The 12,195-nt window shown below is 45.0% G+C and overlaps 1 protein-coding gene across 2 annotated transcripts in view; it reads right to left on the bottom strand.

The window, feature by feature from the left end:
• Positions 1–1,331: 1,331 nt before the first annotated feature.
• The window catches only part of PSTPIP1 (proline-serine-threonine phosphatase interacting protein 1), a 50,972-nt gene continuing 40,108 nt past the window's right edge, over positions 1,332–12,195 (bottom strand). The window contains exons 12-15 of one of the 2 annotated variants that reach the window (XM_035112178.2): positions 10,982–11,060; positions 9,720–9,790; positions 7,866–7,966; positions 1,332–3,298 (exon numbers count right to left, since the gene is read on the bottom strand). In XM_035112178.2, the coding sequence (XP_034968069.2) occupies positions 3,167–3,298; positions 7,866–7,966; positions 9,720–9,790; positions 10,982–11,060 (383 nt within the window). In that variant the 3' untranslated portion in view covers positions 1,332–3,166. The remainder of the gene's footprint in view (positions 3,299–7,865; positions 7,967–9,719; positions 9,791–10,981; positions 11,061–12,195) is intronic. The other variant, XM_035112177.2, reaches the window with a different exon arrangement.

Genomic DNA, 12,195 nt, shown 5'->3' with positions numbered 1-12,195 from the left:
CCAAGCAGCTCCTCCACTGGCCTCTGCTCCCTGCAGCCAAACCCTCCCTTTCTGAATGCCACTGGTTGAAGTCACCCTGAGCAGAAGCCTTTTGTCATACAGCCCCTCCCCTGCACACCATCCGCCAAATCAGATTACAAATCCTGACAAGGGTGCCAAATGAACCAGCTTTCCTCTGGGTCCAGCTGCAAAGGAACCTTCACCAGAGGCTTTTGTTTTGACTGAAGTAGGGATTAAGCTGCACCAGTGACAGGCCTTATTTCCCAAGCTCATCAGCTAATAAACACCCATGTTATTTCAAAGGAAATAAGCCTATTGTCATGTCCTTTTCTATTGAAAGAGCAGTAGTTGAAGTGCATGTATTTTAAAAGATTTACCCATAACTGCAAGTGAAGACAGTGGCAGACTCACCCGAGGAAGAAGAAAATCGGAGAAAGACTGACTCTTAACATTTTAATAAGGTTCTCTATAATGCCTGCTAATGGAGTTCTGCAGGAGGAGGAAGAAATGTAGTCTATTGGAATTTCCTGCAAAACATCCCTACAAAAAAGTGCTTGGGGGGTGTTCTTCCACTATTGTATAATGCCAGCAGTTATGAAGTGATCTGGACAAGGAATGGGGGGGAAGAACATCATTCAATAAATGATCGCTTGTCTAGTCCTGGGACTAAGGTTTTCAGAGAGGGAGCTGTGTTAGTCTGTTGTAGCAAAAGCAACAGCCTTGTGGCATCTTGAAGATTAGCCACTTCCATCATCATCATATTATTATTATTATTATTATTATTATTATTATTTGAATTTATATACCGCCCAGTTCAGAATATGACGTGATAAACTTGTCTAGGCTTAAAGTTGCCCACAAAAGTGTGTTTTCTCTGGCCAGAGGGTTATGGTTTCAGCTGTGGGGCCTGCCACTGTTAAGGTGCTGCTCCACAGATTAATCTGAAGACTCTGTTAGGGAGAAGGAAGCCCCTGTTACTCCTAACATTTCTGTTCCTCTGATTTGAGCACTTGGCATTGTGCAGCTATCTTTGGATGGACAAGAGATAAATGTAGCTAGGTAGGTAGCCGTGTTGGTCTGATGTAGTTGAAACAAAATAAAAAAATTCCTTCCAGCAGCACCTTAAAGACCAACTAAGTTTTTATTTTGGCATGAATTGGATGTAGTGGTGTGGTAATTTAGCAATGGAAATTAGGCAGTTATAGTAGTATTAGGTGGTCTTGGAACAGCAAAAAGACTAGTCCAAACTCTCAGTCTGTAAAATGACAAGCTAAGAGAGTTTAACAGAAAATTAAACTATTCTGCTCATTGCGATCTATTTTTTATTATTTTTAAACTTCTGGATATGCTGTTAAATGATATGTCTGCAATTATATACTTTAGACTACGTACATTTTTAAAAAATATAACATCGCTGATGAATTGTTAATGTTTTACTTGTAACATAACTTTCATCAGTGAAACAAGGAAAATTCAATGACTTTTTTGTTTAAATCATATATTAAATAACTCTTTAGTATTCACATCATTTGCCGTCTCACACAACCCTGTCAGGGAACAAGACCATTCTTGTCTCCTTCCTTTTTCATTTATTAAAGGCACCTGCTTCTTTTCTATACCTTTAGCGTCAACCCCAAAAGCGCAGGAGATGCTCCCCGCCTCCCTCCTAAAGCAAGCAGACTCTACCTCCAGAGCAAAGCTGGATTGAGTCCCAGGTGACTTGTTTCTGTGCTCTCTCCTCGTGTAGCTCCTACATGCGATGCAAGTGGGCAGCAAATAAATGCTGGCATAGTTGGGTGTAGATGGCTCAGAAGGGGCTCAAAAAGGCCCTTGCTCAGTCTATCCAACCCGTGAGCAAAGGGCATGAGACTCCAGGGTGCTCATACATAGTTGCTGCCTCTAGTTTCATTTGGCTTCCATTGGGAGATGGGTACGTCAGTAGCCTTAGGAGGCCTGCAGGGATCAGCAAGTTGAAAGAATTTACAGGATGGGTTTCTTTCTAATGAAAGAAATGGTCTGGCATGTCATTGCAAGAGGGGTCCCCAGAACAGGTCACAGGTCTCAGGCCTTCCACTTGCTGCTTGCCACTTGTACAGTGGTACCTTGGTTTTCGAACATCTCCGTTGACGAACATTTTGGTTTTCAAATGCTGTAAACTCAGAAGTAGATGCATGGTTTTTGAACACGCCTCGGAATTCAAACATGCCACACGGCTTCCGCTGAGTGCAAGATCCTGAGCACTAGCTGTCAGCTGTTGTGTTTTCGAATGTTTCAGAACTCGAACGGTCTCCAAGAACGGATTACGTTTGAAAACCAAGGTACCACTGTATTCAAATTCTCAGCTGCTGGAACCCTAAACTCTAGTTGCGGCGGAAGCCAGTGTTGGCACCCCAGTGGAACAACTGCAAGTGCATTTCATCCCCCTCCAAAGGAGCTTTTGATCCCGGGCAGCTGAGAATTTGAATGATTGCTAAGTGCAGCTCCAATGACAGCTCCCCCACCTTCATTTCCAGGGGGCAGCTGCAGAGCCAGGAAAGGGCTGGTTTGATCTATGTGCTTTGGGTTCCATCAATTGGAGAGAAGAAAGACACCAGCACCAAGACATACCTCCAGAGTGGCACTTGAAACGGCTGTGTTGCTGCCCAGCTGGGTCTTTTAGAGAGGTCCTCTTCCTCTGGATGCCTTATGAGGCCATCATCTTAGAAATCATAAACCTGGGGTTGCTAACCTGCACCGCTCCCAACTCCCATCAGACCCCACCAATGGTCAGGGATGACAAAGAGTTGCGGTTGAGCAACAGCAGGAAGACTACAAGTTACCAAACCCTGCTAAAATAAAAAAAATTCCTTCAGTAGCACCTTAAAGACCAACTAAGTTTTTATTTTTGTATGAGCTTTTGTGTGCATGCACACAAAGATACACTGAAACAGAAGAGCCAGACCCTTAAGTATATTCAGAGGGTGGTGCTAAAATAGATAAGGATGTATCTTGTAGTTGTGCTGTTTTGTTTTTAGCAACATGGGACACCAGGCAGCAATCTCTGTTAAATTTAAGTGTAGACCCATAGCTCTTCATTTAATGACATTCACAAAGATGGATTTTTAAAGGCATTTCTAGGGGAAATTCAGAGAAGGGAAAATCAAAACACTCCAGGTTGCTCCTCTCATCAAAGTTTTTCCAGGTAAGACCCAGGCACAAATCCTTGCTTTCCGTTCTGTTCTGCAGTCCACCAGCCATCATCACCAACTTCGATGATGGAGATGACATCACCTGCTTGCATATCCAGCTCATCCTCATTCTAGAAAAAGAGAACAAATGGAGGACTGGAGAGGTTTGCTCCAGCAGAAGCTGGAAGGTCCCAGGCTTTTCCACCATCCCAGGTAGAAGGCTAGGCCAAATCCCTTCTGCCCAACTCCCTAGTTATCCAGGTGGAGACAGCCTTTGGCTGCTGTTGGTACATGCTTTTCCCACACCTATAGTTGGGAGTGGAGCTGCCCGGTCCCACCCAGGCGCTGCTACAGGTGCTCTGATGGGTGGGGAACCAGAGGCAAAAGTGGGTGGAGTAACAAGACTAAAGTTTCCCTTTGCACATTAGGCAGGCTTCTGCACACACAAACACACACAAACACCCTCCAGACAAGCAAGGGAGATTATCAGATATCAAGGACACATTCATGCCAGGCAAAAACATTCCAGGTTTGGAGCAGAGCTAGTGGCTAGGAAGTGGAGTGTTGCCTGGGAAGAGTTTGGAGGGCCAGGTAAAGAGACCTGGAGGGCCACAATCAGCCTGTAGCCTTGAAGCCCACCCCCACCCCCAGGCCCACATACAATAAAGGGCCAAGGAGCCCCTTCAGCCTCTTTCCCCCTTTTTCAGAATGTTAATTTTAGTAACAAGCAAAACCTTCAGCAAAATTAAGTGACTGACTGACCAATTAATTATAGCTTAGTTGATTGATCAACACATTTTTTTAATCAGGTGATGGCCTTCATTTTGTTAATGTATGCTAAACTCAATAATCTGGTTATCATGACCCAAATCAAATTGTGAACATGCTCAGCTGCTATGGATACCAGGCATCCAGACAGAGCACATCGCTGACTTGTGACTTTGGTGCCCACAAAGAGTTTTCTTACCCTGGAGCTCTAGCAGCTGATGGAGCTGCCATTCAACTTCCCAACATGAAGGCCACCTGCAGTATTGTGGAACAACAGGAGCAGCAGCAGGACCCAACAGCCCTGCTCCCAGCCATAGAATCATAGAGTTGGAAGAGACCACAAGGGCCATCCAGTCCAACCCCCTGCCAAGCAGGAAACACCATCAAAGCATTCTTGACATATGCCTGTTAAGCCTCTGCTTAAAGACCTCCAAAGAAGGAGAATGCACCACACTTCTTGGCAGCAAATCCCACTCCCGAACAGCTCTTACTGTCAGGAAGTTCTTCCTAATGTTTAGGTGGAATCTTCTTTCTTGTAGCTTGAATCCATTGCTCCATGTCCACTTCTCTGGAGCAGCAGAAAACAACCTTTCACCCTCTTCCATATGACATCTTTTTATATATTTGAACATGGCTATCATATCACCCCTTAACCTTCTCTTCTCCAGGCTAAACATACCCAGCTCCCTAAACTGTTCCTCATAAGGCATCGTTTCCAGGCCTTTGACCATTTTGGTTGCCCTCCTCTGGACACGTTCCAGCTTGTCAGTATCCTTCTTGAACTGTGGTGCTCAGAACTGGACACAGTACTCCAGGTGAGGTCTGACCAGAGCAGAATACAGTGGTACTATTACTTCCCTTATCTAGATGCTATATAGAAAGAAACGCTGTGATCACTAAAAGTCAGCATGGATTTCTGAAAAATAAGTCATGTCAGACTAACCTGATCTCATTTTTTGACAGAATTACAAGCCTGGTAGATGAAGGGAATGCTATGGATATAGCCTATCTTGATTTCAGCAAGGCCTTTGACAAGGTGCCCCATGATATTCTTGTAAAGAAGCTGGTAAAATGTGGGCTAGACAATGCTACCATTCAGTGGATTTGTAACTGACTGACTGACCGAACCCAAAGGGTGGAACTTTGCCTGTTCTCCAGGAATTTTCAAAGATTATTGCCAGTGGTTTTGAAATCACCTCTGCCAGTTCTTTTAATACTCTTGGATGTACTTCATCTGGCCCTGGAGACTTGAATACATCTAAACTAGCCAAGTATTCTCATACTACCTCCTAACTTATTCTGGGCTGTGTTTCCCCTGCTGAATGATCTGCTCCATATTCTTCTGGTTGGGCATTGTTTTCTTTTTTGGAGAAGACTGAAGCAAAGAAGGCATTGAGGAGTTCTGCCCTTTCTCTGCCCCCTGTTTGCATTTCACCATCTTCTCCTCTAAGTGACCCCACTGTTTCCTTGTTCTTCCTTTTGCTATGGACATACCCATAAAAGCCCTTTTTGTTGCTTTTAACCTCTCTGGCGAGCCTGAGTTCATTCTGTGCTTTAGCTTTTCTGACTTTGTCTCTACACGTGCTGGCTATATGTTTGAATTCCTCTCTGGTGATTTCCCCCCTTTTCCATTTTTTGTACATATCCCTTTTAAATCGTAACTCAGTTCTTAAGATAGCCCCCCTGGCTTCTTTCTTTCTTCCATGTTTCTGTCTCATTGGTGTTGCCTGAAGTTGTGCTTTTAATATCTCCCTTTTAACAAACTCCCAACCATCATGAACTCCCTTCCCTTTTAGTATTTCTGTCCATGGTATCTCACCCAGCGTTTCCTTAAGTTTTCTGAATTCGGCTTTCTTAAAGTCTAGGATTTGAGTCTTAGTATGCTTGGTTGCTCCTTTCCGCTGAATAATAAACTCCAGAAGAGCATGATGAGTCCCACCTAATGATCCTGCCACTTCTGCAAGGCCAATGAGGAATCTGTTCGACCTTATGCTCTTGACTGAGTTTTGACATCCAACAAATATCAGGATAGTTGAAATCCCCCATTACTACTATCTCATTTCCTTTTGAATGGTTGGCCATCTGTTCCAGGAAGGCATCATCTGTGTCCTCAGTTTGGCTTGGGGATCTATAGTAAACTCATACAATGAGATCACTGTTATTTTTCTCTCCCTTAATCTTGACCCAGATACTCTCTATATGGCTTTGAAGTTTTAAATCCTGGATCTCTTCACAGGTATACACATCCCTGACGTATAACACCACTCCTCCTCCTTTCCTGTTTGGTCTATTTCTCTGAAATAGATTGTATCCCTCTATTACTACATTCCAATCGTGAGACTCATCCCACCAGGTTTCAGTGATGCCTATTATGTCATATTTAGTTTGCTGTACCAAGAGCTCAAGTTCATATTGTTTATTTCCCATGCTCTGTGCATTAGTATACAGACATTGAAGACCATTGATCATTCCCTCGTATCTCTTATTTAAGGATATGTTCCTCCCACCACTAGGTCTGCATGCTGTTTGCTCCATTTGGTCCTTGACATTTGGATGATCATCTTCAGAACTTGATAGACTCCTACCTTCAGGACCACTGTCTCCCTCCCCCACATAAGTCAGTTTAAAGCCCTCCTGATGAGGTTTTTGAGTTTCATGGCAAAAACATTCCAATTTTTGTGAGGTGCAGCCCATCACTTGCCAGAAGTCCATCTTCAAGAAACTGCAGACCGTGATCTAAGAATCCAAACCGCTCCTGTTTGCACCATTTGCGAAGCCAGTTGTTCACTTCCCCTATTTTTCCCTCTCTCCCTGGGCCATGTCGTTCAACTGGGAGGACAGATGAGATGACAATTTGTGCATTTAATTGCTTCAACTTCCTGCCCAGAGCCTCATAATCACTTTTGATCTTCTGTAGGCTATGGCTTGCAGTGTCATTGGTTCCCACGTGGACCAAAAGCCGATTTTTCTTCAAGGCCTACATTGGCTCCCGGTATGTTTCCGAGCACAATTCAAAGTGTTGGTGCTGACCTTGAAAGCCCTCAACGGCCTCTGCCCAGAAGGAACGTCTCCACCCCCATCGTTCTGCCCGGACACCGAGGTCCAGCTCTGAGGGCCTCCTGGCGGTTCCCTCACTGCAAGAAGCAAAGTTACAGGGAACCAGGCAGAGGGCCGTCTCAGTAGTGGCACCCGCCCTGTCCTGTGGAACACCCTCCCACCAGATGTCAAAGAGAACAGCCCTCTCAGGAAATTGTTAATGTCTAATGTTTTACGAATTTTTATGTGCTGTAAGCCGCCCAGAGTGGCTAGGAAAACCTAGCCATATGGGTAGGGTATAAATAATAAAATTACCACTACTACTAGCAGTGGAATTTGCTACCAAGGAGTGTGGTGGAGTCTCCTTCTTTGGAGGTCTTTAAGCAGAGGCTTGACAGGCATATGTCAAGAATGCTTTGATGGTGTTTCCTGCTTGGCAGGGGGTTGGACTGGATGGCCCTTGTGGTCTCTTCCAACCATAGCTGCCAAGTTTTCCCTTTTCTTGCGAGAAAGCCTATTCAGCATAAGGGAAAATCCCTTTAAAAAAGGGATAACTTGGCAGCTATGCTTCCAACTCTATGATTCTATGATTCTATGATTCTACTACATGCAGAGAGATAGGGGAAGAGCTCTCTGTGCAGCTCCCATTTCTTGGGATTGTTTAATTGGAACTGCTTTGTGGCTTTGTGCTTAAGGGTTTTTATCCTTGTTTTTATCACGAAAGTGGCCTGCGAGGGAGCACGTCAGCTGTGCATGGCCTCCACTTCAAGGCAATCCAATCAATCAATCAGCCAATAAAAATAATCCCACATTTACCTCCTGGAGTTTGTGTTTGGATTGATGATATTGATTTTGTTTAAGCAGACTATGCACCTAGAGGGATTTGGTGCTTACCTGGGCTGTGTAATCATAAAGGACTTTGTAGTCCTCAGATGTAGAAAACTCTTCTTCTTGGGCCACGTGAATTGCTGCATAAACGCCATCTGCTTTCTCAGCTGTGGGAACAAAGGGGTTAACTGCTTTGAGAGGCAAAGGATCCTGTGCAAGTGCTCAGAAAGTAGGATTTTTATTGCCAACCTCATTCCTAGGTCGCCATCACCTCCCCAACCCTGAAGACGGGACCCTGAGACCCTGAGTAAATTCCAAGGCAGTCGGCTCAGCAGGTGCAATTGGACCCGTCTGTCTAGATTTAGCCTTAATAACCACATTAATGCCATGATGCATTCATAGCACAAAGGAAATATTTTGGCCTCAGCAATTGTTTTCAAGTACTGTACCTCAAAGATTGGGATTAAAAAAAGGAGGATGGGTGGGTGGGTATTGTTTATCTTGAGTATTTATTAACCGCCAGCTCATTAAAACTATCATGGCAGTGTACAATAAAATCATTAAAACATCATAAAATTATACAGAACAAACTAGCAACACCAAATCAGATTAATTCTCTGGGGTGGATAACTATTAGAGATCATTTATTTGATTTCTATCCTCCCAAAGGGCAGCAAACACAATACAAAAATTGTAAAACAAAAACAATTGGATCTCACAGCTACTTTTTTCACGGTCGCCAATAACTATATTTCAGCCATCAAAAACCTGTGTGAACAGAAGTGTTTTAAAATTCCTCCATACATGGGCAAGAAAGACACCCCTCCATCAATATCAATATTCTCAACAGCTGATATTGGGGGCGGTCCTCTGGTCTCAGAGCATGGAGGGCTGTAAGGATGCCTTCGAAGGGGAGGCCCTAAATGTGGCAGCACCTAAACTTTGGAACTCCCTGCCTATTGAAATCAAGCCGGCGCCTTCACTAGACTCATTCATTTTGGCACCTGCTAAAAACATTCTTGCTTAGACAAGCCCACACAGATGCTTATAAAGTTGAGGTAATTTTAATGTGCATGTTAACTTTGATATGTTGTAATTTTTTATCTTTGAGGGTTTTTTTAAAACATTCAAGTGGTGTATAAATCTTATGAACTAACTAAATACAAAGTTTATTTATCATCATAATCATCACACTGCAGTGAGCAGCAGGAGGAGGAGGCAGGCAGGCAGCTTTCTGCAACACCTCTTCTGTGGCAAAACCAAACTCAGGTAATCTTTGCATCTCCGAGATCCTTCTGCCTGCTCCTGCTTCCTCCAGGGCTGGTATGACTTGAGGTTTCACTTCCTTTGCAAGACAGAGTCTTGACAGCATTGCTGCAATAGCTGCACTCTGTGCACCATGTGGCCCGCAAGCCACACCCCCTGCCCCACGCAGGGGAACCCTAGGTCCTTTGCAGGCACAGCTGCAAAGGGGCACCAGGTTTTGCCAGGGGCAATAATCAGCTGGTCTCCGTGCACAAAGCGCCCAAGCCCCAACCACCAGCCGAGCTCTGTGTGGTGCTTTTGCTAATGCCATTGATTGCTCGGGCAAAACCTGATTTCCTGGCTCCACTGTTCCTCTCCCTCTCCCCTGCCCCCCCCCCCCCCAATCTTACACAGAGGCAAGCAGAGCATGACAAGAGGCGAACAGCAGACCCCCCCCTTCCCCTGCAGGGCTCCCCCTTTCTCCATCAAGTGCTCTTGGCGGAATGGGAAAAAACACCCACCGGATGCAAGCTTAGAATCCCTTTAAACAGATTAACACAGCGATGCCCAAAAGAGTGAAGGGGGTGGATTTGTGTTTGATCCTGAGAAGGTCCCAATGGCCCTTTAAAAATGTGGGCTCACTTCCTAAAAAGAACATCAGTTGAACAAACATACCAGCTGGTGGAGCTGTGGGAATAATACTGTCAGAGGTGTTTCGATTGTTTCCATGGAGCAATCCAGAGAATCTGTGGAGCCATAAGAAGCCAGGATGAGTTGCAGAGCAAGAGGATTGCTAACCCCCTGTCAATGGCCAGCGTTGAGGGTCACCCTCAGTGGACACCTGCCAGCGCCCAGACCTCATCAGGGCCCCTACAGCGGACTTCCATAGCCTCCTGGCCATGCTCCCCCTCTTAGGAACATGAGAGGAGCCCTCCTAGATCAGACCCAAGGCCTGCCTGCTTCACCAGGTGCCTCTGGGAAGCCCAGAAGCAGGACAAAAGGGCAACAAGCCTCTCCTGCTGCAACTGCTGTGCATGAGGTAGACTGCCCCTGAGCATGGTGGCTTCATGTTGCCATCCTGGTTAGTATCAATGGGCAGCCCCATCCTCCATGAAATACACCAACGCTTCTCAAAGCCAGAATGCAGTGCTTGAAGGGGCAATGAATCCCACAGGCTAACTCTTGCCCCCACCTCACCCTTGCTGCCTGGACACCTGACCTCCCCAAGTGTGCAAGCAGTGGCCAAAGCCAGTCCCCTTGCCCTTTCCTGCTGGGTGGATTGGGCCCAGAGACGGAAGGAAAGTGCTTGGCCAGTCATCAAGATGGCACAGTGTCATCGCTCAGATCTGGAGAGACATTTCATGGGACACCCGAGATCCCTGGTTCAAGAGTTATGTTCATTGGTATTGCAGAGGAACGGAGCTGCAACTTTCCCTGCAGCTGGGGGGGGGGTTGATGCTGATCCCACAGTCGCATGGGGGGCAAACTCCTTCCCAACTCCTCCCTTTATTATTTATTTATTAATGGTTGCAGAAGAACCTCAGGGTGATTTACCAAAATAAATATGATTTTATTTGGCAGCTTCTGTAAACAGACAAGACCTTTCTCCCTGTCTTCTGTCTCTTAAACTGCTGTGTTTTCATACCCAATTTTAATAATAATCGTATCTGTTTTATTCCCTCCTGACTTTTTATTTTTATTTTGACTTTAACAAAAGCTCCGTGTTTCGATCTCACATTATTTTATTATTCTATTTCATTTTATTTTTTAAAGACAGCAGAGATGTCCTAAGTCACAGAGGGGAGCCTGGTGACTGCATATTCCCCAAGACACCCCCCCCCCAAATACATGGCTCTCTACACCTGTGCAGAGAAAGCTTTCCAAAGTCTCTTTGGATAGTCCCCCATATTCAAGTTGCCCCAATGGGCCTGCTTTACCTCTTCATCATCCCGCATGTCGGGACTGGGCTGTTAGCCGTCACGACTCTGTCATAATAGTTTTCGTAGCCAATGGCAGCTGTATTGGGGAAGGGGTGGAAGACATGGGAAAAACCAGCTCAGCATTGTTGCAGCATCTCTCTCTCTCTCCCCCCCCCCCACATGGTCATTGCCAAGGTCTCCTCTGAAGCTCACATTTAAAACCTTTCACAATATGTTAAGAACGGCAGGTTTCTCATGGTCTGGCAGGGCAATCCTACAGGTGGGGGTTTGAGAGTGGAATGTGAAGCAAAGGATCTTCCGGACATTCCCCTGCGAAGGGGGCACAAGGTGGGTCCGGGGGGGGGGCGGCTTGGAAAAGTCCCAAGGGCCAGATAGCAAGTTCCCCATTCCTGCTGCAGCAGAATGTGGAATCCAAACAAAACACGTTCACATTCCACAAAAAGGGATCTCAGCTAAGTATGTGACCTTCCTGGCAGTGTGGGGGCCATTCAAGAGTGGAAGAGGCTCCTTAGGAAAGATGGGGGGCTCTCCTTTCTTACAGGCTTATACAGGTGGAACTCAGAAAACTAGAATATTGTCGAAAAGTACAAAGCAAGATATGTCAAGCCTTTATTTGTTGTAATTGTAATTATTTGTCGTTAGGCGGGTCAATTATAAATGGAATGTAATAGTGATGTTTATTTTTGTTTATTTTTGTATTATTGTAACTATTTGTTTTATTACTGTGGAATTTCCAAAAGAAAGCATTTGTAAAAATTAAAAGAAAAATAAAAAAGAATAAGTTGCATTACTGAAATAAATGCACTTTTCACCGATATTCTAAATTTTCAAGTTTCACCTGTAAGCGGTGTTAGAAATTCAGAATTATAAGCTCGGTATCAAATGGCTCCTCAAACCAAGGTTACAGTCACCAAAACGGAACGCCTAGTTGCCATTCCCCCGACGGGTAGAAAGTCATATTTTTCAATACACCTTTTTGGTTCTTGAAATTCATTCTGATTGTGTAGATAAATTATAATGGATATAATTTTACAGGTTGTGGTATTGGTGTGTGAAAGAAGTCTAGATCCAAAATTCCTAGGCATTCACCTCCAGGTGGTGGAGGCGACAGGAGCCATTCTAGCACCCGGACTTCTTCATTTGGTCGCAAGTGGATGATAGCCAGGTGAAACGTGCGCCTGGTGGATTTTGAACGCTGCTGATAAGCAGAG

Source organism: Zootoca vivipara, chromosome 9 (genome assembly GCF_963506605.1).
Source record: "Zootoca vivipara chromosome 9, rZooViv1.1, whole genome shotgun sequence".
Lineage (NCBI taxonomy): Eukaryota > Metazoa > Chordata > Lepidosauria > Squamata > Lacertidae > Zootoca > Zootoca vivipara.
The sequence above is the reverse complement of the archived record's forward strand: the minus strand, read 5'-3'. Positions and strand labels throughout refer to the sequence as shown.